Below are 27244 nucleotides of genomic sequence, written 5' to 3' on the forward strand. Positions count from 1 at the left end.
AATATGATTATTTCTCTTTCATACTGATTATTTACAGTGGTAAAAGAAAATATTTTTTTTTTGCAAATGTTTATTCATGATTCGTCTATCGTTTGATAGCACATTACACTCAATATCTCAATTAGTGATATTTTGTGACCTACGTCATTTTTCAAATAGGTGGTTCATTTTATTGTAAATACATACTGAGTTATTTCTAATCTGCGAAAAAAATGTAAATTTATTTGTTATATTTTTGTAAAAATACATATTTTTACGTATTTGGTAAATAAGTGCATAATTTTTGATTTTTTCATTGAATTTTGACTAACATTAGGTATTTTAGTATTTAGGTATCTGCTTTATCTACATTACATCCACTATGAAAAACTCCGTAAATAAGATGTTTAATAAGTAATAGGTAATGACAGACTAAAATAACAAAATAATTAGTAAACCTATTATATACCCTAATCAGGCAGTTAGGCACTATTCAATTTAAATACCGAATTATTAGGTTCTTAAAAGTTTATATGATTTTAAAATGCTCAAAAAAAAGTAAAAACCTTAAAATATTCTTTTAATAATCCCCAAACTGGTAAAATATGCTTTTTTGCTTTAAGTTGGTATCTAGGTGGATAAGAATTAGAAAATCCATAGTAGGAACTATTTAAAATAATACTAAAATTGATATTTTTTGTTTAAATTTTATTCAAATTTGAATTTCAAATGTCAATAAAAACAAATAATGTATACCTATATATTTTTCAGATTTTTTGATTTCAGTATCAACTACTTATGAGGCACAACGCATTACATTTTTAAACCCAAGTTATAAATAATTAACAAATTAATTTATAAAATATGTTCGTCATTTTGAGCTACAAGCTATTATAATAAAAAAGAGTGAATGTGTATTTGCAATATTTTATTTTAAATTAAAATTACTTACTTCAAATTGTGAAAAGAGTAACTCATAACTAATACAAGGTATTGTAATATATTTTTTTATTTTTCGACAGGGCTAACATTTTTATCAACACCATAAAAATAAAAATCAAACATTTTAAACGTCTATATTAAATAGGTAGTGTTAATTGGGTAAAATAGTAAGTATTATGATAATTTTATTGAGCATAGAAAGTTATAATTTTTCAGGTTTATTTCATTTTTATAGTTTTTATATGTAATTTCCTCAAAATTTGTACTTGAAATAATACTCTTAAAAATAACCGTGTTTACATATATATATTTTTGGGTACAGAATGAACTACTTACTTGAAATCTTGTTCAAATTTTTTAATTCTCAGCTACAAAAATTGAACATCTCATAAATTGTTGACTACAAAATAATTTGTATATTTTCAATTTAAGAAATTTTGTCAAAATTTGAACTTTAAATGCTTATAAATTTATTTTTTTAACTGATATTGAAACAACGTGTGAGTCAGGGGCGTCATTTCAACTTTTCAATAGGGATGCAAACATTTGAATCAGGCCAATTGTTCCCTCCACCAGGCCATTTATATATCCTGTTTATTTAGCGGAACTTAAAAAAATTTCCAATCGCTTCGCTCACTCATATCCCCACATTTTAATATTCAAATACTCATTAATACTTTTTTTTCAAACATATTTAACCAATTTCATATATATAAAAAAAGATATATTTAATAATATTCATTGCCTAATCATTGTCACCAACATAAAAATAAAAATAATAGATAATATTAATAACTATTAAGTATACACCAGATTCAACGACGCGAAGCGAGACGGCGCAATAATAACATTTCATACGGGCCAACCAAACATTTAAAAAAATAGGGCTGCCAATGTATAGTCTGAATCCCCCAAATGACGCCCCTGGTGTGAGTTGTATTAAATTTTCAAGCTTCTAGAGCTAGACTCAACAAATAAAATATTAAAAATATATAATATGTATGACTTAATTTGTTAAATTAAATTTTTTTTTAACACTTGTGTACTAAAAATTTTTTTAAGACTTTTTCTTACACAAAAAACTATTATTAACTATAAAATTAAAGTAGAATACAAAATTATTGCAGAAAAGTTACAATAGTAAAATTATTTTATTTCATTAGTAAATGAATAATTAAAAATTAAAATAAGAAATATTTTAAGATTTAAACATGTATAAAGCACAAATATACGATTAACATGTATTTTAAATTATAATATCAAGTCTTGGAATACTTAAATTTAACAATTTATGAAAATCTCTAGCCTAATAATATTAAGTATAATAGTTCAAAAGTTATAAGATATTACCAAAAGATTTTCTTAATAAGGAAATGAAACTTTTGCATAATAAAGTACATTTTTTGTAGTCATGTATATTATGTTCATGAACAAACACTGGATAAATTAATAATTTCATTAAATTTAATTTAATTTAAAAAATATACATAATCTTATCTTAGCACAAAATTAAATTTGTATTTAATTTGTGTTTCTTACCCATTAATCTGTATTCAAAACTTAATTCTAAAAAAACTATCATAAGTTTTTATAAAAATGAATAGTAGATATAAGTTTATTGGATTGTATTCTATAGTATTGCCGGGTATGGGGGTGGCGTGCTTGAAGACGCCAAAAAATATGGATCAGTAGGTGCCCATTTTTTATTATATCGAGTCAATACTGGTGTTAACACATCTTTACGTAATTTCCGCATGCCATTTATGGTTGCAATTTTAATAATGTTGGCCAACTCACTATAATATTTCACAAAGTTTTTATCTGTTTCGATTAAATCATCAACATCAATATTCAAGTAATTATCGCTATTTTCATCATCATAAACAGAACGTAATGATACAACAGGAACGGATTCTTTAACTGTAGATTGATTAGTGTTTTCTAAATCTGTTGAAGTTTGTAATTTTTCATAGAGTTTCTTGTTATACTCAATAGTTAATATGTATTTAAGTTGTGTAGTTTCAGTGACTATGTCATCATCAATCAACAAAAAACGAAAATAACTTGTGGTTTTCTTAGTAGATGTTTCATTATTGTTTATTTGATAATCTAATAGGCAATTATCATTAGAAGAATTATCACAAAACGCTTCATGAAGTGCTTCAAGTAGTAATTTAATTGAATTGTTATCACTAACATCAGATGATGGTTTATCTTCTTGGCTATTACTGGCGTCATAGTTATAAGCTTGAACTGCGGCCAGCTGCACTCGACGTACATATGTTACTGTATAATAACAAAGAATTCATATTTATACAATTTTCAAAACTTAAATGTTAAAAATTAAGAAGACGCCACACCCGCATGTGTTGTCTCCATCTTACAAACGCTTAACATACCAAATTTACGCTCAGCAGTTCACGTTTTATGCCGTTAGCTTAAAAATTAGAGTAAATCAATAATATGAAACTTGATGATAAGAACTTTATCTGTGTTTTGTTGGAAGTTTTTTTACGACAATTCAGTTTTTAAGAGAGTTATGCTTGTATAATAAATGTAAATTAAAAATGCTCATAACTCACTTAAAAACTGAATTATTGTAAAAAAACTTCCAACAAAATATAGATAAAGTTCTTAACATAAAGTTTCATAATAGGTCGATTCACTCTAATTTTTAAGCTAACGGCATAAAACTTGAACTGCTGAGAGTAAATTTGGTTTGTTACTCGTTTGTAAGACTGCGAAAACACATGCAGGTGTGGCGTCCTCTTATGAATTTGTGTTGGATGACAACTAAAATAATAGTTAGTAAAAATTAAATCAAGATTGAAACTTAATTTAAAAAATAAGTTGTTAGTTAAATATAATTACAATTTTAATCAATGATGTATAATATACTACAGTTACTCTTATTGTCGGTAATTCTGACAACGACTCTAATAGCTAGGTAATGTCACTAATGCCGGTACAGAACAGTTATTGCGGAGAATGGATGTATAATTTTTGTACTTGGCTGCTAAGTTTAGTTAATGTAATTTATCGATATTTCCTAAGCTGGTTATCAATTATTAATTATCTTGATTTATCAAATTACCCTTTCTCTTTAACACAATATTTGTTTACTATTTAGCTTTCTACACACTTTGAGCCATGTTGCAGTATCGATGTGAAGTATGTGATCTTTACAGTTATTAATAATGGAATATGGGTAAAAAGTTAAGTAAATCCATTCATTTTTTATTGCTTAAAAAACATGGAGACAAATCATTTTGCAAAGACAGCTAGTAGAAGTAAAAAATTCAAAGATTATTTTAAATACAACAGGTTAATAGTAAATTCCTAAAAATTATAAAACCGTTTATAAGTATGATATAATAACAATAATTGGGAAAGATCACCTTATTAAAAGCTTAAAAGTTTATGCATGAAATGTCCTTTACTATGTAACTAACAGGGATTTGAATAAGGAAGAAAAGGAAACTATTATAAACGGTCAAATAATTCTGACAATGACATAGACCTAGGTATATTTTTAATTAATAGTATTATTAAAAAAATTGAATCCTTTTTAGTAATTATGTCTTGTACTCAATAAATCAATAACAAGAAAAAAATGATAAAAACATCGAATAAGAAACTAAAAGTTACAAATGTTGGAACTACTGTTCGAATACTGATCTAAGATGTTGACAAGGCTAGAAGATCACCTAGGAATTTATTGGCTGTTGTCACCGATGTTTAAGATGGCACATACAAATGATGTAAGTGATTAAATTTAAAAATGAGAAAATGTATACATTTTTTAAGTTGTATAGATAAGACCCACGAGTTTGTTTGGGATACAAAAATCTATCAGTTCTAAGAATTGAGCTAAAAAGTGTGTATCCTAATCACTAATCATATATATTTTAGACCCTATACTATAATATAATATGTATAAAAGTAAATAATTATAGTAATACTCTTAATTGCTCACCATAATCCATCATTGTCGTGTCAAAACATTGATCTGTTATAGCATTTAACATCATTGCCATCATAGCTCCTTGTGGTGTGGTACGGCTTAATTTTGAACTTAGAATTCTTACTACAAACTTTTTGTTTAAAGCAACATTGGTATCACTTGGTTTGGTGGTATTTTTATTACCAGTTGGGAGGAAGATTCCAGTTACTGAAGCCAGTTGTGACAATATTTTGGTGTCATCCTTACAGTCAGTTGACTCAGTAGTTATTGATGCTGTTTGTTCAGATGAAATTAAACTGATTATAGCACGCATGCGCACTGTAGCAGATGAAGTTATTTGATTACGGCGATCATCATAATTATTAATGCCATTTTCCAAATCGATAAAAAGCTCAACACTGATATCGTTAGTCACATTACCAACTTCTGCCATGTTTAATTTTGACAGTTTAGTTAGTTGCTTGTATTGAGTATATGCTAGGACCAGATGTGGAGGTGGGTGTAACATTGTTGGCGTAGATTTCAACGAAATCTTGAGTTTGTAAAGCTAGATAAATAAAAAATTTATTTAAAAAAAATTAGAAAAAAAAAATTAAAAAAAAATTAGAGTTTATAGCTAAGGGCTTATTCTAAAGCGCATTTGGGAATATTTTGCACAAGTAGTTGAAAAAATTAGACACATACTTGAAAAATATGTTTTGTATATTTTATATTTTCATCATTTATGAATTATTTTCAAAATAATGGATAAAAGTAGTATTATAATGAATTGCTATTATTTTGTATTATGCATGCAGATTAAAATGATTTTTCGCAGCCAAATACTCTACAGGTTGGAATTAATCAACCATAATGTATGAATTATTATAATATTTTTAGTGCCATATTAAGACTTGACTATGTCACACCCACATGTGTTATCTCGGCTTACAAACATACAACATAGCAAATTTGCATTTAATAGAAGTAACTCTGTGACCTTTGATAAACGAGTGAACCAGTTATCAAACTTATAGGTAAGAATATAATTTGAGTTATCTCGTGGATTGTTTGAAATATTTAAGTTTACAAGCAAGTTATGAGCATTTTTAAATTGTTATATTTTTCTTTTCATTCATTTTTAAATTATGTATTATTTTTTCTCCATGTTATACACATTTAATATAGTTGAAACCATTCAACACAATTAATGAAAATACCTACTTAAATATTATGCGGCTGTTTATTGGTTTATAATTTATTTTTATCATTTATATTTATTTTGTGGGCCACAATCATGTAAACAATTTAAAATACGTCCAGAATCACTGATTTGCGTTAATTCAGCCAGAATTAATTTTTATTGAGAGAATTTGATAATGACCATTTTTTTAATTTGTCCGCCGCATCAATAAAACTATTAATGCAATGAGAAATTTGAAAATATATTTAGTTTCTTATAAAGTTATACTGAGATCAATCATCCCACTTTATCATTTTGACTCTCTCAGATTCAATTTAAAATTTGAAGAATGTTAAAACAGTGATTGACAAAAAGTATATACGTTTTAGTGAAACATTCTAGTTGTTGTTTTTCATATTATTGGTGAGCATGAGGGTGTGCTCCGCGATCTCATTAACATTACATTCACTTAACTGTCATTTACTTATCTTGTGCAGTTGAAAAAAATGCTAAGAATAAACCCTAGCTATTCTATATATACCATACCTGAAAGTTAACATAACATTCATATAATTGATCTGCTAACAAACAGTATTGCAATATAGATGAACTGTTATTATTAATTTTATCCCACTTAGTTAAACATTGTATGTAAAATGCATCACTGGCCACATATTGTTGCCAATAACGTTCTTGAATAATTTGATTGGTTTGATACTGACGACGTTGTAATTGTTGAGGGCGTTGTTGTGTCCTACGTAATGTTGTTTCACCGTATCCTGAATTCATGGATGAATTATCTTGTTCCAGTAAAATAACTTCGGGTGCTTTATCTGGACGGCTACACTGTGCTATTATTGACCACCGAACCATAAAATTATTTCTAGACACTGGTAAATTGTCTTCATATAAATATGGTAAGGCGAGGACAAACTTGTCATTCCGAGGAAGCTGTACATTTGAACTCAAATCATCAGTGGGTAAAGAAGTTAAGGTAGAACTCTGAAAGTCTGATAGTTGCACGCGTTGTTGTAATGGACCTTAGAAAAAATAATGAAACAATATTAAAGAATGATACTTAACTACCTAAATAAAATTGTAGCCCAACACACCAACTGTATGACGTGAAAGAGAGCTTATGGCTTGTCGCAGTCGAGGACAAAAGTTTGCTATAGCTAAATCGTTAACGGCGTCTTGATCTGGCAATAATTGCTGACTTATATCATCATTCTGGTCGTAGTCATTACGACTGATGCGATCGTGGCTTGAGTAGTCAACCACCACCATTATTACACTGGTGAGTGGTGAATTCGTAGTATGACTATAACAAATTACAATATTGGTACGGGAACCCACTCATATGGTTGTCGAACTTTCAATAACTGAGGAAATTGACAGTTGATAAATTATTAAAAACGTACATTGTTCGTAGACTGTAGAGAAATAGAAATATAAAAAATCACGTTATGCGCATATTACAATGGTTTTTATCAGTATAAATAACTAATAACCCATTATCAATAAACATGCCTCGAAATTGATAAAAACTGTTATCAATAATCTGACACCAGACGACCGAACACGATCATTTAATATTAAATTTTGGCTTCGGGCATCGAACATATTAAATTACATACAGTACAACTTGCCTTCAAAACACAAAACCAACGAACTGAGCATAAATGTTTGAAATTCAAAGATTCAAATTTTTTTGATCCATCAACTAGATTCTATTAAATAATAATGTATTATAGACTATTGTCTATACTTTTATAGTGTACGGTACACTGTGTACCTACTCATAGACTACCCATAGTGATTAAAGTCCAAAACGGAAATAATATTTGAACGTCGTTGATAAAAATACTAATTTAATACTATTTATTCTAATACATACTATTTTGATTTTAATTTAAAATATTTTTTGAATTGAATACAATATGCATATTTTTATGAAGTATAATTATTATAATTTTTATTGCGAATAATCCTTACATAAAATGACTGATTAAAACTGTTGAAACAAAATAAGGGTTCTAATTGTCAAGCTGTAATAACTCATTGTTGAAAGTTAAAGAACAAAGTTAAGAAGCTAAAAAAAAGTAGGGGATCCACGATAAAAGTAGATATAAAACAGGATTGCAAGGATGAAAAAAGTATAAGAAACACTGAACTATAACAATATGGTACATGCTTCACAAATTCTTAAGCATTAAAGTTTTGTTGAAAATGTTATTTTATCGTTGTCAGTTTTGAGATCTCCAAAGCAGGACATGATATTGAATGACCTATTTCTTTAATATTTTTAAATTTTGATTGTATTTATTTTTAACGCTTATAGAAATACTTAAATTAAAAAATGTTCTTATTATGTATTGATTTTTTACTTACTATATTATATACTATACCTACTTTTCACTTGAATGCATTTTCTTCAATATAATTTTATCAGCATTATTAATTTTTTGTAAATGTTTTAATATTAAATAATACAATATTAAATGTTATTTTCTTTCAGTTTCCATTGGCCGTGAGCGATATAAGAAGCCCTTAGATCATATACTAGTATTTGTATTTCCATACTTATTAAATATTATATAAATGTTAACAAATACAGAGTTTTTTTATACCTACTTTTGCAATATTATTTTGTCTAACTTTTATATAACAAAATTATGGATGGGAGAATAAAATAATATTAATACCTTAAGTAATACCATTGATTTTATAATGTACTACTACTGTGATGGTATTTACTAAGACATTTAACTGTTGATAATATGTACCATGTTTGATTATTGTATTACAGGAGATATTATTATTATTATTATTATTATTATTATTATTATTATATGGTATATTATATGATTTTGGGATTGTACTTTTTGATAATGGTTGATTTATAACAATAAATAATAAAATAATAATAAATAATACAAATAATTATAAACAAACCCATGTACAATTATTTCTTTCATCCACACAAGTTTGAAAGCCATAGCATTAGAATATAATTAAATTTTATTTATGAATTAAAAAAATAAATTAATATTATCTTTTTTACATTTACTAGTTTTTATTGTATAATTAAAGGTTTTTAGTGTATATTTGAAAATTTTTAAGCCAATATAAAGCAAACTGTGTAAGCCCAAACGTTTTTAAATGTTCCAAAAACCCATTCAAATTGTTTTTTTTTTGTCAATGGTCTAATAATTTGATACACTTGTGTTTTAGGAATTCTTGATAAAATAATAAAATTCATATTTGAACACTTTTTTTAGTTTGAGTAATTACTAATTAGTATAATTCAGATTTTAAGGCAAATACGTTTTTGGTCTTGGATAGATATAAAAACAATAATTCTACATAATAAGACATGAAGCAGTTTGCCTACACTTAAACGTAACACAGCAACAAGCCTGAGACGTATTAGTCAACTACAATAATATGGCCTGAGTCCTGAATGATAATGTACAAAATTCTGTTATAGACGACTTATTAATAAATAATCATTATTTTTTTATTTCAACAGATTTCATAAGAAAAAAGTTATAATTAGAAAAAAATATTTGACCCTGACATTATATTTTTCGGACATTCTCATATTTCAAAAATTATATTTTATATTTTAACAGATAATTTTTATTCTTCAAAACTGCATTTAATTTGAAAATAATCCATGGTTCAGTTGGTAGGGCATTCACTAAACTATCCAAGTTATTGATTATAAAGGGTTTGATTCCTCTCAAATAATATTCGTTTATTCTGTTTACTTAATTTTTATTTCTAGTTATATAAAAATGACAAAAAAGAAAAAAAAGAATCTATAAATGTAATCTTTTTTTTTTAAATAAGTAAATTAAAATATACAGTTTCTGCAGTTATTTGATTTTATGATAACATAGTTTGACTTAATTTATGCAATACTAATAAATAAATAATAAGTTACATTTTAACATTTTGAGTTCAATATTAGTGTATATTAAAATGGTTGATTTGATTTAAAAACTATTTAAAACTAAATTCTAATGTTATACAATTGTGCAATTTTAAGTAATGAGCTAATTAATTAAATGTATAAAAAGCATTAAATATTAAAACAATTAGCGTAAAAAAAAATACAATGAATTATAATTTATATAATAAATTTATCAGTCTAATAATGAACATAATAATTATTATTTATCTCAAAAAACTGTATACAAAAAGAAACATTAATAATTATTATCAATAAGTCTTAATTTAGATAAAACACATTTAATGAACACAAAATAAAAGATGGTAAGACTGGAAAATGTTTGAAGAGAATTTAATCAACCTGTAAAAAAATCAAATATATATATATATATTAGTACATGAGTATATGTTTTCTGATTTTCATATCCAACAAAAGAAATAACAACATAACATAAAATATTTTATTTTATGAATAAATATGAAATATAGAAAATCATATGTAGTCATACAACTACATTATAATCACATCTGTTTTCTTACTTTTTAGTTTTTATATATTCATGTCTCATTATTAATTATAAAATAAATAAGTTATTAAGATATTTGAACAGGAAGTATAAATAAATAAACATTGCAACCTCATGTATGTGACCTATCATTGGAGTATTTTTTAAATTAAATACATTTATTTAGGAAATTATATTATTTAAGATTGGTATTGATACATCTAAACATTTAAACACAATTTAAATACTTACTGGTACATTACAATATTTTGTTAAACAAACATATTTCACTTCAGCTACATGACACATGATTCTTATTGCTAAATTTATTGTACATCGTAACCGCAATAAAAGTTGTTCTTCATTTAATAGCATAAATGCTACACCATCCACTTCCTGATATATTGATTAAATATTACATTTTATAAGGTTCAATGATGACTGTTGATAGATTTAATTCAATATTATTTACCTCAGCAAATAGCTTCAGTCCAACATCTTTACAAAACAAATCATTAGTCAAATATTTATAAACATCCTCAGGAGACCAATATTTTGGATTTGACGTGACCTTTATATATTCTATTTGTCCAATATCAATTTTAAATTTCTTAAATCGTGGATTTTGGCGATAATAGTTTTCAAAAGTTTTTTTCCTAGAAATAAATTTCAAATCGTTGTTACTATTGTTTGGGACTTGTTACATTTGCATATTGTTTAATAATGATTGCAGAATAGTCTAAATGAGATATAAATTTGTTTTAAGTTGTAAAGGATTAACATATTACAATTTTAATTGTATATTTTCATATATTTTACTGTATTCCAAGCAAAAACATATATTTAACACATTTTGGCAATTCAATTGTTATTTGTGGCATATTAACGTTTTCGTTCTATATTTTTTTTTACTTTCATGCGTTGGTCAATATAACTTATCATAGAACCTGGAAGGGCAGGGCAACTACGGAAATACCTAATTGTTCCTCCGTTTAACAAGGTTTATTAATGAAGATGAGATAATAATATTAATAGCTGGATTTGGTAACATGAGAAATACTTAATTATTCCTCCGTATCCTATAAGTTATCGACTTAGCGTTTATAGTATTGTTGTTGTCAAAAATTTTTCTAAATTAAAATGAATAATCAAATTTTTTAATTGCCATTAAAAAATATTCAGTTGCATATTTCGGTTATTTCAAGAGCATTTGTGCATGCATATTTTGTATAATGTATGTGCAATAAGTCCCAAACTACTACAAAACTATTACCATGTTGAATATATTAAAGTATGTTAATAATAAACAATATACCAATCCTCTAAAACGACGAATCGTTTTTCTTCAATGGTTTCAACTTCAGATTTAGTATTGCTAAAAATCTCCATACTATCCATCCTCCTAAGATTATTTTTTCTTGCTATAATTTCAGTTACAAGTGCTGATTCCAGTTCAGTAGGACATTGGTTCAATCGAAATATGTGTGCATCTAAATCCAATATACTTCCCATATAATGCTTATACCTTGCAACTAAAGGTTTATTTGACCAATCTAATACTTTGTTAGCTATAAATAGATTATAAAAGAACAATTTTAAATACTTCCTTTATTTAATATTGATTAGTTTAAGTTGAAAAAAAAAGTTATTTGTGACAGAAACAACAATGATCTAATACTTACCAACTCTAGCAATTTCTGAGTGTGTAATTTTACGGCGCACAATATTACATCTTAAGTTACCATCAATTTGATGCTTTTTTGTTTTTGATTTTGACCTAATGGGCACAGTATTCATTTTGAGTTTTGAGGGCGGTACTGTTAACACGTAGAAAAAAATTATTTTTTTAATATACCAAAAAACTATAAAAATATATTTATATCTAATAGATTCTCAATAACTCAAAGTTTATTAGGATACATACAACAACCATACACCATAACAAATTTGTTCAGTAACACCGATTTTGTGATGTTAGCTTTAATTTTAGAGTGAACTGTTTTATTAATAAACTTCAAGGCAAGAACATTATCTTTGCATTAGGTTTGTATAAAGATTGTTTGTATATATCTTTAATATTTATGAAATCCATGAGTATGTTGAGTATTAAAATGTATTAATGCTCATAACTGCACAATACAATAATACTGCATAATAACGTTAACAGATAATAATCATAAATAATCATAATTACTAATGGCCTAGTAGGTAATGTTGAAAAGATCAACAGCACAAAAAAAAAATAAGAAGTCTATAGTAGGTGTGTATCCATACCCCATGTATTAAACTTGAGGGACATATTAAAGGTACTACCACATGTATTCTATTGATTTTTATAGAACTATTTTTATAGTTGTGTAATTTTTGTATACAATAAGTAGTATTATACCCATGGCTGATGTCTTTTGACTGTAGATTCTATATAAACAAATAATAGCCATGGTTTGCTAAAAACATTCAAAATTTGAATTATTGAGATATTTATTCGTTTTACTGTAAAGTTTTTTTTAATTGCTTTATACTTTATTATAAAGTTAGGCATTTGAAAAATTTAACAATGACTATTATAAAATATCAATATAAATATGTTTTTAAATGTAAAATATACACTAACTATTACAAATAATATACACTCACTTTTATCTTGTGTTATATTACAACCATGAGGACACTCTGTATCTTCAGTGGTCATAAAGAATTCACACATGCCAGATAGATTACAAAGAGCAGAACAATATGTTTTAGCCATCTTCTTAGATTCAGGAAGAAGAAGACACTCGGTGGAACTACTGCGAGTTTTTTTCATTACACTTAAATAAAATAGGTTCATATAATTTCATTCTATTTTGTTCTTATCATAATGTGATCAAAAATTGAAATACTTACGAGGTGGTAATCCACATTTCAACACCGCCAGGCCCGTTGAATAACATGTTTTGAATTTTTTTTATTTTTTTTAATGCACTACAAGGAAAATAATCTAAATCAACAAATAGGGTTAATGCTTCCCGTAGTATTGAGGATACAGGACCAGGACCAATACTATCTGGTAATTGTGGAATTTTCTTCTTTACTACATGTCCGCCAGGATAACAATCTTTGTTAAAGTAAATACACATTTTATAGGAATTTTTAGAAAACATATTCGAAGAATTTCTAACTACATTTTCTATTGTTTTTTCAATATGATTAACTTTTTTATTTTTTTTTGGGTTAACCACTTTTGCACTTTTCATTTTTTCTGGTTTATTATGAACTTCTCCTAGTTGAATATCAGCTTCTTCTGTTTTAAAATCAACTTCTTCTGGTTTAATATCATCTTCTTCTGGTTTAATATCAACTTCTTCTGGTTTAATCTCAACTTCTTCTGGTTTAACATCAACTTCTTCTGGTTTAATATCAACTTCTTCTGGTTTAATATCATTTTTTTCATCAATGAATAATGCATCATGAAATTCTTCATCTAATTCAGGTTCACTTTTAGTGTCTAAAATTAAACCATCATCACATTCATCATCACTATCTTGTTTAATCTCTATTTCTGAAGTTGTAGGTACATAATTATCGGAATCAGAATTAGAACCAGGATCAGAATTAGAAGCAGAATCTTCAGACTTAATATCATCTTCATTAATTTCTTCTTCTTTTTCTTCAAAACCATCATCAAAACTTTTTTTCTCTCTAAAACAATATTAAAATTAATAAAATAGACAAAATCAACAAAAAATATAAGCACCTTCTAAAATTTTTACCTTTTGCTGAAGTGATAAAAGATTTCTCCTTTTAAATAATCTGGATATTTTGTTAAATTATCTTGGTCTGACTGACTGAAGTCTATATCAATATCCGATGAATAATAACAATGTTCAAAATCTTTAGAATTATTGTACGGAAGCTTTGGAACGCTCAAAGAATAATTGTGTTTGTTACACCAACCAGCTGGAAAAACTTCATCTGAATAAACTGAACGTAGATGGAGTAATTCTTGACAACTAATTTCATAGAACATATAATTCATCAGTTAATTTCTACTAAATTTTTATTTTTCAAATGCATTACCAACTCGTCCGATCAAAAGACAACAACATCCAATGGTCAGCAAATCCTTTAACTGTAGCGACACGAATACAATCAGTATTCAAAGGATCAACAGCTTCTAATTTCATACCCATATGAACATTGGTAATCTTTTTTCTGCATAAATTATTTACAGCAGCAAAGTTGGCTTTTTTTCTTAACAAATATTTTGACCAAGAAAATTTGTACGGCTTATTCCAATCTGTCGGAGTTTTTAACAAAAATTTGTGTTTGCTTGCCCAACCTGAAATTATATTATGACAAATATGCATAAAGCTAACTACAAAGAAATCTATTTTTCAAACCGGCATGAAATAAATAAGGATTTTCTTTTGTAGCCACAAAACTGATACGTTTGTTTTCATCAATTTCATTATCCACTTCAACTTTAAAATAACGGTTATCATAAATCTTAACAATTGTAGCAACATAAAATACCATCATTGAATAAGGATTTATTACTTCCAACATTTCTCCAACCTTATAACTGTGCTGTTCAGGTGTTTTTGGCTAAAACAGAAAAATAAATCTAAACATTGTTCCTCAAATATATATTATGACAAATAGAAGGCGCGAGAGGAATGATACATAGAACCAAATAAAAAGGCTTTTTTTTTCTAAAAACATTACCTACTGGCTTAGGAAAACAATGGGGGACAGAATGGACAAGTGTACTAAGGCGTCGGTTGCAACTTGTACCGTCGCCGGTTCGAATCTCAGTAACTGGCGGTATTTTTCTCCGAGCAGACACCTCTGTCTGGAGGGAGTGGCACCGCCATCCCATAACCGGGCATGGCAGAAACCTACGGGTGCCTAATCAAAATTCTGCCAAATGGGCGTCCGAACTAGATCTTCGGGCTTACGAAAAATAAATAAAAATAAATGAAAACAATTTAATATAGCTGACAGGAGAAAGAAGATTAATATCCATAAAAATACGTAATCTTAAGAAATATGAATTTTTTAAATTAAAAGGATGCCAGAAGGACTTACACCTGTTGATTTAATTAATTTTTTTTGGTGGTGGGTGTTGAGTGGTTGTTGCCATGGATACATGATGTATGGGTACTAAGTTGTACAATACTTTTGGGAATTGGGTATTTACCTACCTATAATATGTTATCAATTTTAGCATGAATAAACACTACACTTGAGTTCACTATACTTCAAATAAGATAGTATAGAACTGTACTTAAATTAAATGCTTTAAGAAATTTTCTGATTGCAATTTACATTTATATACAATGCCATGTTAATACTCTATATTGATAAATGATATTAAAACCCGTCAGCTGTCAGCAGTCTACTCGGAGAGCAGATGAATTTTTTCAATATATTTTTAAGTTGGTTTTAGATTTAATAATTATTCAGATAAATAAATGTATAGACAATAGTTTAGAAGTTATGAAATATTTAGCTTTCCTTTTTATTGAAATAATCAATGAAATAAAAATAAAACCTAACAGCATTTCAAAGAATGCCCAAAGCATTAACAATCATATATTTATTCTTTATTTAAATATTTAATGTCGTCTAAATTTGAACTTTAAATAGCAATAAAAAAAAACTATGTTTATACATTTTTTGATGACAGTATGAACTATTGATGAGATACCTTGTTTTACATTTAGTATCCTTACTTAAAAAAAATCGATAAATTTGTATCTACAAAATAATTTACATGTTTTCAAGTTTTTGAAGAATTTAGTAACTTTTAACTTCAAAAGCTTAAAAAAATTACAGTGAAATTTTTATCTTATCTTCTATTTATAGATAATTTTAACTATCAATATTTTTTGTTTTTTTGTATGAATATCTATAAAAAATGAGTACTGAATCAAAATGATTGAAAATTAAATATAAGGTTTCTCATAAGTTGTTATGATAACAGCTCAAAAATATTGATAACAACAACTCTTTTTATAATCATTAGGAGTTCAAATTTTCACAAAATCATCAATTCATCAAATTCGTGAAAATCTTCAAATTATTTTCTCTGTATAATATATAGATTTTTTAGAGGTATGTGGTGCCATATGTATGTTTTTACCTAGTTTGGCCAAGTATTTGTAAGTTACATTGGTGCCACTGCTTTTGAAGTATAATTTATGTTAAATTTATTGCGATTTAATATTAAAAGTATTACTAGGAATATTTTTATTAATATAAAGATAGTTAACTTAAATATATAATTTAATACCTTTAACACATTCAGTAATACACAAGAATCGATAGAATTTTCTAAACTAGCATCGAAATTCATTACTCTCCATGGAAGTCCTAAACATAAATCAATACCGATTATTCAATAAAGTACGAACACTGTATTTTAGTGAAATACCTTTTTGTTCTGCCCATCCGAATGGAAAAACACGTTCATTTAAATAAAATAACCAAAATGGTTTCTCTTCAGGGCTATTTATTCCTTGCATTTGTAAAAATAACCTTCCTCCCACATTTCTAAGCACCTAAATATTAATAAATATTCAATTAAAAATAATAAATTACTCAATATTGGCAATGTTTAGTGCCATAGAAGGCGGTAATAATATTAATATTATGGAATGAATTGTACTTTTGAAATCCAAACACGATAAGGGTATTCTCTATCTTGAACTTCTACAAACATGCCACACTTGAATATATTATGAATTGGAGCACCTCCCTGAAATATAAATATTTGTTATTTTGGTATTGACATTTTGAAAGCTGTTTTGAACGTTATACAATTAATAAAATATAAAAATATACCATTTGTAATACAGCACTTGATACAACATGCTCACAATCTTGAACTTTTTCTTTAATAACTTCTGGTTTGTAGCGCGAAAATCTATCAGGATAAGGAGGTATCAGTTTTTTATTATTTTCGCTTCCCCAGTTTAAAGAATGAATGCGTGGTGACTTAACTTCTAACCAAAAGGAGTGTTGATCATTGTCATCACCAAAATAATGCAAACTGGAACAAAAGACTGTTAATTATGTATTCAATAAGATGAAAGTTTTTTTTTTACATACTTCAATAAAACGCCCTTTGATGAACATACACTAGCAAACCAATATCCACTTTGATCTTCATGTTCAATTTCCACCACCGAGCCAATTTCTATTCCATTCAGTTCACTTTTACAAATCTGTTGATAAAATTGAATTTGATACGTAAGTAATTTTTGATTACAAAATACCTATACAACTTCCTATTTCTTACATATCATAGATTACAACTTACATGATAAAAAAAATCTTCAGGCACTTCTTCTGAATTTCTGGCAGTGAGATATTTATTCCAATCAAATATTTTTTCTACAAACAATTAATATTTAAATAATGATTTGTAAAGTATAAAAATAAAATTTAAGCTACTTATAAAATGTATATAAAAATACTTTGTTTTTCAATATTATGCGATTTACCTAGAACAAAATTAATTGCAAAATAATGTTATTTTGATGATCGGACTTACACAAAACAGAAAATAGAATGTACCTAGGTAAACATGAAATTAATATTTATTTTTATATTTTGGTTGATTCAATTTTATACTCTTACAGAATAGTATTTAAAAAATGTATATAATAATTTGTTCTAAAGTCCTTAATTGGTTTGAAGTACCTATATAAACATTCAATTTGTTAAGCTCGTTATTTGATACCCAAATTGCACAATTATTCATTGTGTTCCTACTTCTTAAAATCAATAATAGTACAAAAAACGACTGTCATTCAAAGCCAATGCTTGGTATACTCACCCTCGAGCAAATCATCAGGTGAACTTGATGGACGCTCAGGCAAATCTTCAGGTGAAATTGACTGACCCACAGGTGAATCTTTAGGCAAACCTGACTGATTTTCGAGCAAATCATCAGGTGAACTTGACTGAACCTCAGGCAAAACTCCAGGTGAACTTGACTGAACCTCAGGCAAAACTTCAGGTGAACTTGACTGAACCCCAGCCAAAACTTCAGGTGAACTTGACTGATTCTCAGGTAATGCGTTTGGTGAACTTGACTGCTCCTTAATCAAATCGTCTGGTGTAAACCCACTCATGATATTGAGAAAAGAGGATAACTTATAAGATACAATAGAACACAAATCTAACGTTGTTTTGTAGGAACAATAATGGCTACTAACGCTCAAAATTATAGTACATTGTACATTCACACGATAAACTGAATAATTTTTTAATTTATATTTTCAGTGTTCCGCACCGACATGCAGAAAATAAAAACTACGTATTTTGTATCATTTTCATTATTGTTAACACGGATTTCCGAAGTCAAATAAAGTATGCATGCGGATCTAGTATCTATTATCTAAGCGTCGTATCGAGATATCGGGTAATGGAGGGAAGGAAACAACAGACTTCCGACGCTACGCTCTCTTTTCCCTCCCCTCATCAATATCAATAAACTGTTATCATTGTAAAACGTTTATGCAAACGGCTTGCATCGACTCATCGGCGCATCTAGTTAGGTTTTTGTTATCAATATGAAGACTGATAATTAATATTAAATACGCAAACTGAAATAATTAATAAATTAAAAGTAAAAAATATGATAATATTATGTGTAAATGTATAATAACTTTTCGTTAGCGTTTGAAGTTACGTTGTTACGGACATCGTCAAAATCTCCAACATTTGTAAATTATTTTGTAGTTAAAAATTAATGTAAGGTTATTTCTAATATGCATACCTGATGTTGGAACATTTAACGCAAGGTTCCTTACTTCCTGTTATAACCAGTGGCGCCGAACTACTTTTTGGTAGGTGGTGCAAACACAAATTTTAACCACCCACCCACCACTCACTAGACACCCACAAAAATAGGAAATTAGGTTCAAAGTCAACATTTTCAATAAAACTTTAATAAAATATTGTTTTATACATTAATCTATACATCTATGATCGATCTATATAATACATGTATATATAAGTATATAATTATTACATTTTAAGTTTCAACCAATAAGTTTTTTGCTTAGTACTGTACTGCATTTTGCAAATATATCAACCACTTCATCATTATCTATGGGCACATCGGACTCACATGATATTATTAATAATGACTCAAGACGATCTTGTTTCATAGTGCTCCTTAACCGATTTTTGATAATTTTTAATTTAGAAAAAGTTCTTTCAGTGGTTACACTACATACTGGCAATGTACAAGCAATACGAAGGGCCATAAATAATGTAGGGAATAAACTATGAAGTCCAGCTGAATAGCATATTTGTAGTAATGTTAATAAGCTTCCTGTATTCATAATATCTTTTTGTGTTTGATCATTGTTTAATTCTTCATCTGATGTTGAAATCTCCACGTTACATTCAATGTCAGAAGTGTTGATATTGGAAGTAAAGGGATAAATATTTTTTGGCAGTTTAGTTACTTTTTCAAAGTCAGAATACAAGTTTGCAAACTGAATATATTCATTACACAACTCATTCCGATCTATAAACTGTTGATACAAATTACAAAATGTACAGAACACATCTGTCGGTAGTCTTCCATTTTTAACTTGATTTAAACGATTTTTTGAGAAGAATGATATATCCCTTAAAAGATTTTGTGCAGTTGAGTGAAATCGGTTTTCTATAGCCATTATTGCTGCATCAAGTGCGCCAAAATAAGTATCAATTTTAAATTTCAGCTTAGGATCTACTACCGGTTCATCACTAGAATTTTCATCAAATTGTTTTTTTTTAGTTCTACTTCTATTTATGACCAATTGAGTGAATTCAAATTATAACTTATAACTATACTTAAAAAAAAAAGTTGAGTGAAAATCCAAAAAAATATAGTTTATGAACGTCTTAAGTTTAGATTTTGATAAAATTGAATATTTAAGCATAAAAAACTGATTTTCTTATTTTGTTATTATTCAAAAAAAATTAACATAAGTTGGCAGTTGCGTCATAATTTATTTGTTTAGAGTAATTATTCTTGACAATTTTCTGTCTATGACTAATTTTGTTTGGGTGCACAAATGTTTTTATATTAAGCTATAACGGGCCCACTATCAACCAATTGCTGTCACTGTTAGCTGTTGCAGTTGTAACGTTTTTACACAACGTAGACAATTAAATTAATATTATCTACATAGTGACTTTTTACTATTCAACTCTATATGATAACTAGAATGCTCACCAAGCACTGTTGCCCAAGAGAGAATGTTAGAACAAGATGGCCCATACTAATGGTGTTATTTTCTTTGTCTTGCTCATGGTGCTAATATCTTATATTTATTTACCGTGGTATTATTTTAGTTTGGTTCTTAAAATTTTGTATCCCACTATTTTTTTTTAACTTCCACAAAATATTTTTGATTAATTTAATAAAATATAAATAATTTAATGATAAATAAATATTTTACTAGTAAATAATTATAATTTATTATTATTATTATTTCGTATGGCTGACATTTATATAATCCTAAAAATCACAATTTATAATAATATTACAAGTATTGAAATATGCATTACTTGTGGACTTCTACAATTATCATATAAATGTAAAGGAAGTTGTAGGGAAATAGGAAATTGTATGTTGGAAAAAATTAAGTCGTCAATTTAAAGTTAGAAGGCTTTAAAATTAATTAAACTTTTTAATTGAAATTCATCACTGCGAGGGTATAAAATAACAACTTTATTTTTAGTAAAATAATATTTATTAAAATAGAAACATAGTAGGTATATATAATATTATTCATAACACTACTTTCCCGAAACTGCATCTACTACCTACTTACCTAACTTAACTTAATATTGTAGATTTATGATGTAGCAAATATTAATACTGGAAATATCCAATAAACAAAATCTTCAAAACACTTTTGTTATACTTCATGGGGAAAATTTCCCAAAATAAATAATTATTTAAAAATACTATGAGACATTGTAGATACTTTAAATATATTCATAACCTTTGAGTTGACTTCAGCCAGACATTTTTCCTGTAATGACAATAAAGCTAAAAATTAATAAAAAAAGGTATTCCATTTAAAATAAACTATTACAATATTCAACTATAAGAGAAAGCATTGTTAAATATGATATTTGATTTATTACATTTAAAAGCATTCATACTACCCTTCCATCATATTAAAGTATACGTTTTTTAAACTTTTTTGTTTGAAAAAAATAAGTGCATAAATAAGCGGTAGTGTTGAAATAAAAGCATATAATGAAAATATGTATTAATTATAAAATAAATCAAGCTCAATCAAAAGTATTTTACATGTACAACTTTCCATGACAAGAGTGCTAAAGTCCTAGTATTATAAATAAAATATAAATATTTAAAAATTAGTTATAAATGAACAACATATTATTTCAAATTTATTGGTAAGCAATCATAATTCATATAATTATGTGGGATGAAAAAAGATAGCAGCATCATTTTTATCTGCCATCTTTTTCTAACACTCTATTTAGGTTATGTTTACATTGGTCTTAATATGGCTGATGAGTATTCCAGTTTAAATATCGAGTCAATGGTTTTTACAAAGAAATAATAATTGGTTATAACCAAATGGCAAATACTATATATAATGATACAGAACACTGTACTATAGTACATTTTATCGTACAAATTGCTGTCATTGCCCGCCAAGATTGTTATAATAGTTGCCCATTTTACTCCATAACCTAGTATAAGCTACCGTGTTTTTATTATTATTAATTATTACTATATTAAAATATAATATTTTTTATTGTTTATCATAGATATTATTTAGTTTCTTAGTCCATAATATTGGCAATACTTACAGTACCTAGTGTTAATACTAATGTTAGAAATAAAAATTAAAATAGTGAGCTACAGTAATAATGGTATTAAAAAAAGTTTGGGCAGTGACCAACTGCAATAGTTATGGTATATTTATGACTTGTTTGATGTTTTTAATACAACAAAATTAAATTAACCAATTATTCTTAAAAGATCATGACATCAAAATTCTTTACATCTGGATTTTTTTAAAGTAGCTTTCACATTTTTATCAGAACTGAAAATAAACAATAAACCACCTTGTATAATAGGGTGGCAAGAAATTATTATTTGTGTACAAATTTTATTCAAAGTGTTGAATGAAAAGTATGGTATGAATGTTTGTTAATAAGATGCTTGACCTAAGATCGTCTTGAATCTCTATTTCAGTTTTAAAAGCTAGAGGAGGTAGCAACTCAATACCAGATACGGCAGATACATAAAAAATGTAATCAGCAATCCATATGAATATGTGTAGCACCTATGCTTATTAGTCCTGCAAATTATGCAACTGGGAAAAAGATGCTTCTAAAACTTCAATTATTACACTAGACAGCTCAAATAATGAGTCAGAAGAAAATAGAAAATCTTGATGATTATTATAGTTCAATAAATATTGAATATATTTTAATGAAAGATGAAACTGCAAATAGTGTGGCATATGTAACAGGTTGGGTTTGTAGTCAATTGGATCATAAATCATGTATTGAAAAACTGGTCACAAAAAAATAAGGATGATAAAAACAAATTAAATCTTGACAATACACACTTTGATATAAAATAATATGAAGACTGTAGATTAATTAATCCTTTTACCAAAACGTTGGAGTTCACTAAACATGTGTTGGCACTCTTTCATGCAAACATTGAAAACCTTATTCTGAAAAAAAAATGTAATTTTAAAAAAGATTTTAAACAAATAATGAGCCATGTCTGTAAAAGATAGGTAGGTACATTTTTAGATATATTTTTAAACGTCAGTATTGCTATGTCAAAAAGTCAAGAAGTTCAATGATTCATTCAACTAGTAGGTATACATTTTCAAAAGATAAAACGCTTAAAAAAGTAGTTCTTGTTCTGAGTATAATGTTTAATAAAAATGATAAATTATTATTATTATATATTATTATTGTGTTACATTATTATTATGAAAAGTAAAATATATAGGTAATATGTTTTGAATTACAGCTACCTATTTATCAATAGATACCCACTATAAAATGTGCGCATATTGCTTATTACATTTGCCAATAGGATTTAAGATCTTTGTAGGTGTGTGCAAATATCCAATGGGCAATATTACTTAATAATTTGTGATGCTATTTTTAATTCTTATTCACAATTTTTCTATGGGCCCACCCTCTTCAAAAATTTTATATGTAAGGCAGCGGCTGTCATACATAAACGCGAACTTCAGCACCGCTGATTAATTTATTGGTACCTATGTGCCATAAATGAATGTGTTATTCATTAGTTAATTTATAAAAATTAGAAGGAGTAAAATAGGCAACTACTTTGCCAAGTTCGAGAGGCAATGATAAGAAATTCATCAGTTTTTAGATGACATGTCTTACAATTGTCCTATGACCTATATTATCGTATAATATAGTATTTGTTACAGCTTGTAATTGTAATGATCGGCTGGGTTATACCCTATATTAAAGTCACTAGTTAGATAAAATTAGACATAATACCACAGAACAAACAAAAAATAAACACAAAATAAATAAATAAATTTTTTTTAAATAAACTTTTCCAAGTTTATTCCCACATAAATACATACAAAAAAAATCATTTATAACACCTTAGGCTAGGATTTATACGCAATAAAAATTTTTAAAATATGCATTATGTTTACCACAATATGCAAACTTATTCAAAAACCATTTTTTTTTTATTTCTGCATAACATTTAATGTTTTTACATAAAAATCAGTAGCTAATCGAAACAAAACCTACCTACTATTTAGTAACAAGTTATTATTTGATACAATTATTATTGATGTAGAATAATGATTTAGTATAATTAGCTATTAATACATTGACAATTGCTGTAAGTAATGAATAATGATGCCTCCTATCAAATTTCGAAACACGAATAACCGGTGATTAGAATTATTTATATTGACTAAAATTTGTCTTACTAATGAATACTACCTATGTATTATGATTTGGGGGGTTCTGAAACCTCTTCTATCGTTATTCGTATGCCGCCGCCCACTATCTTACGTAATATATACATATTACAATTACATAATATTATATTATATTTACTCCAACCACTACCACATCCACCATCAACCACCGCCGCCGCCCGATCTGCAATAGGTACATTTTTTTTTTGCGCCAGCGCATGGGAAAAAGTATGCACATTGCACGCTGCACGCACAGGCATGCGATAGGTGAGTACCATAGACTGTTAACACAAGCATTATATTGGTTTTTATAAAGCAGACAAAGTGAATGGCGAAACCATTTCATATTTATTAAAAAGTACTTTGCAATCTTTAAACTGAAAACATGGGAGGACAATGATACCATGGAGCTGCCTCAATGCGTGGTTCTTATTTTGGAGTAGCTAAATGAATTCAAGATGAAAATAAACTATAGTTTTGTATGTTGACGGATTTTTATGCCAAATACTTAATTTGTGCGTAGTTAATGTGGGAAAGTAGCTATAATTCAAAATATGTTTGGTACATTAAATACAATTTATACATTTATAGGCGTCTCTTCAAAAAGAAACTAAGTATTTGAGAGAGTTCAAAAAGAGTTAAATGTGTCAAATATCCAGTGTTGGGTAAGTTACGTTGCGAGTTACAAAATAAAATAGGTAACTAGATTACTTGTTAGTTACTCAAGTACAAAAGTAATGAAGAACATTATATTTTTACTCAAAAGTAACTAGTTACAATGACGTTACTCTTATGTTAAATGAGTGATAATATAATTATGAATTGTTGAAAAAAGATCCGGCCTACCAATAGTTATTAGCAGTAATTAGTACGACTGTCTGTCAGTATGTCGATGTACATATTTTATCAGGTGATCAAAAAATAAATAAGTTAATAACTAATAAACTATTAGAGTTGCTGCTTGTATAGGCTGTAATCGATGTTTATAATCAGTTAAATTGAAAATAATATTAACACAAAATTATTAAATTTATATAATTATATTAGATTATACTGGAAAAATGTTGTAATTTGATACTATTTAAAATATTAGTATAATTATAATTAGATTATAGTCAAATTCATGTAGTTAGCACAATGTTATAATCATCAGACCTAGACCTCTTAGCTATCGTATCAATTGTTGAAGCACTAAAGAAATCTTTAACTGACTTAAGAACTGATGAAGAAAACTATTCAACATTATTTGACAAAATTCTGGACATTTGAAGCTTACAAAAAATAAAAAATACCAAACGTAAAACAAAGAAAAGTGTCTAGTCGAATTGACAGCAATAATACTTAAAATTTTACCTCTGAATAAAAAAACTGAAATGAAATGTTATGTGTACTACACATTTTTAGATGACTTTTTAAACGGACTAGAAGAACGTTTTAGTCATGAAGTAAGAAGTTATAAATTAATGAATAATTTTATAATTATTTATAATTATAAATTACACTAAGAAGTGGAATTTTACGTTTATTACAGTTTAGCCTACATAAACATGACTTAAATTTACTTTCCAATAGGTTTAACTTCAGTGACAGTAAACTTCAAGTAGAACTCAGGTTGTTGAAACTGTTACCGGAATTTGAAATTGGTAAAACTAACAAGAATATATATATATTTTATATACTTTATCAGTGGTTAAATAATGTGTCAGTTCAGTAAAATATTCCTTCCATCTTTCGGCTTTTTCTCCAGAAATAATGCACCATGACGATTCTTATGGTTTCGTTGTATAGTGTCGTTGTAGTATGAATAAAATAAAGTACGATGTTAATAATTTTTTTAATTACTTTTTTTATTTTCTTAAAACTTAATAATCGACCATCAAGCAGTTTTTGACTCCTACATTATAATGTATATAAATTTATAGTTTGGTTTGTTAGTTTGTAACTGTTGAATGTCTTAACTGTTTAATGTTTGTTAAGTTTTTACTAGTAAGTAGTTACTAAGGCCACTAATCACTATGAATAATCTGAAGAGAAAAGCACTCACGCAAGAACAAGGACAACCAAAATCTATTTTACAGTTTTTTAAAAAAAAAGTTCCTGAATCATTAGAAAATTTGGCAGAAAAGTATAGTGAAGATCTTCAATGTAGTTCAATTTCAGTAATTGGAGAAGTATTGACATGGACACAAAAGTTTGTTGGAGCAGAGAAACCAAAAAATGCATTAGAAGCTTTTATAGCACGTAACCCACTCATTTTTCCATCTACTTATAAGCTTCTCCAAATACTAGCTACACTTCCCGTGACTACAGCAAGCAGTGAAAGGTCATTTTCTACATTAAAAAAAACTTAAAACATACCTTCAAAATTCTATTGGAGAAAATAGATTAAATAGTTTAGCACTACTAAATATTCATCGCGAAATTATTTTAACAACAGATGAGGTTCTTAATGACTTTGCAAAAGACTCAAGAAAAATAAGATTGCCATAGTTTGTAACTTATAATGTGAAAAAATATATTAAGACTAATATTACAATTTTAAGTTTCTTTTATTTTATATTTTTACTTGTTTATAAAAAGTCAATAAAAGTGTTCTGCGTGTCTGCGTGTTTAATATTAACATTCAAAAATATCATTATTCAGCTAATCAAAAATGTATTATTCAATTAGCGTACAACTCAGTATATTTTAACGCATTTAGTTTTACCACTCCTCAAAAATATATTTTAGAGGTGAACAAAAAAAAGTCATTAACCCC

At 27.2% G+C, this 27244-nt stretch overlaps 2 protein-coding genes across 3 annotated transcripts; both read right to left on the reverse strand.

Moving 5' to 3' along the window:
• Nucleotides 1-2543: 2543 nt before the first annotated feature.
• On the reverse strand, nucleotides 2544-7334 carry LOC111040715. Of its 2 annotated transcripts, none has more exons than XM_022324717.1 (4): nucleotides 7160-7334; nucleotides 6594-7087; nucleotides 4898-5432; nucleotides 2544-3207 (listed from the first exon to the last, which is right to left on the reverse strand). In XM_022324717.1, exons 1-4 carry the CDS (start codon nucleotides 7332-7334, stop codon nucleotides 2552-2554), a joined length of 1860 nt encoding a protein of 619 aa, XP_022180409.1. In that variant the 3' UTR covers nucleotides 2544-2551. The 2 variants fall into 2 exon arrangements, with proteins under 2 accessions (XP_022180409.1, XP_022180410.1); XM_022324718.1 differs by lacking the exon at nucleotides 7160-7334 and having other exon boundaries at nucleotides 6594-6898; nucleotides 6982-7088.
• A 2558-nt stretch (nucleotides 7335-9892) lies between these two features.
• LOC111040714 lies at nucleotides 9893-18939 on the reverse strand. The gene is made up of 17 exons (XM_022324716.1): nucleotides 18336-18939; nucleotides 17817-17890; nucleotides 17606-17721; nucleotides 17339-17546; nucleotides 17163-17252; nucleotides 16929-17055; nucleotides 16788-16867; nucleotides 14893-15097; nucleotides 14570-14831; nucleotides 14263-14502; nucleotides 13397-14191; nucleotides 13148-13320; nucleotides 12193-12327; nucleotides 11826-12078; nucleotides 10983-11166; nucleotides 10763-10906; nucleotides 9893-10365 (listed from the first exon to the last, which is right to left on the reverse strand). The coding sequence occupies exons 1-17, from the start codon at nucleotides 18631-18633 to the stop codon at nucleotides 10357-10359; spliced, it is 3393 nt and encodes a 1130-aa protein (XP_022180408.1). The 5' UTR covers nucleotides 18634-18939; the 3' UTR covers nucleotides 9893-10356.
• Between the last annotated feature and the right edge of the window lie 8305 nt (nucleotides 18940-27244).

This window comes from Myzus persicae, unplaced genomic scaffold (genome assembly GCF_001856785.1).
Source record: "Myzus persicae strain clone G006 unplaced genomic scaffold, MPER_G0061.0, whole genome shotgun sequence".
Lineage (NCBI taxonomy): Eukaryota > Metazoa > Arthropoda > Insecta > Hemiptera > Aphididae > Myzus > Myzus persicae.

Coding starts and splice junctions, on each gene's coding strand:
- LOC111040715 (XM_022324717.1), bottom strand. CDS start 7,334: ATGGTGGTGGTTGACTACTCAAGCCACGATCGCATCAGTCGTAATGAC. Junction 7,088..7,159: donor TCTTTCACGTCATACAGTTG/GTGTGTTGGGCT, acceptor ATTTTTTCTAAG/GTCCATTACAACAACGCGTG. Junction 5,433..6,593: donor AATGTTATGTTAACTTTCAG/GTATGGTATATA, acceptor TTATTTATCTAG/CTTTACAAACTCAAGATTTC.
- LOC111040714 (XM_022324716.1), bottom strand. CDS start 18,633: ATGAGTGGGTTTACACCAGACGATTTGATTAAGGAGCAGTCAAGTTCA. Junction 17,547..17,605: donor TCAAAGGGCGTTTTATTGAA/GTATGTAAAAAA, acceptor CTTTTGTTCCAG/TTTGCATTATTTTGGTGATG. Junction 13,321..13,396: donor GAAATGTGGATTACCACCTC/GTAAGTATTTCA, acceptor ATTTTATTTAAG/TGTAATGAAAAAAACTCGCA.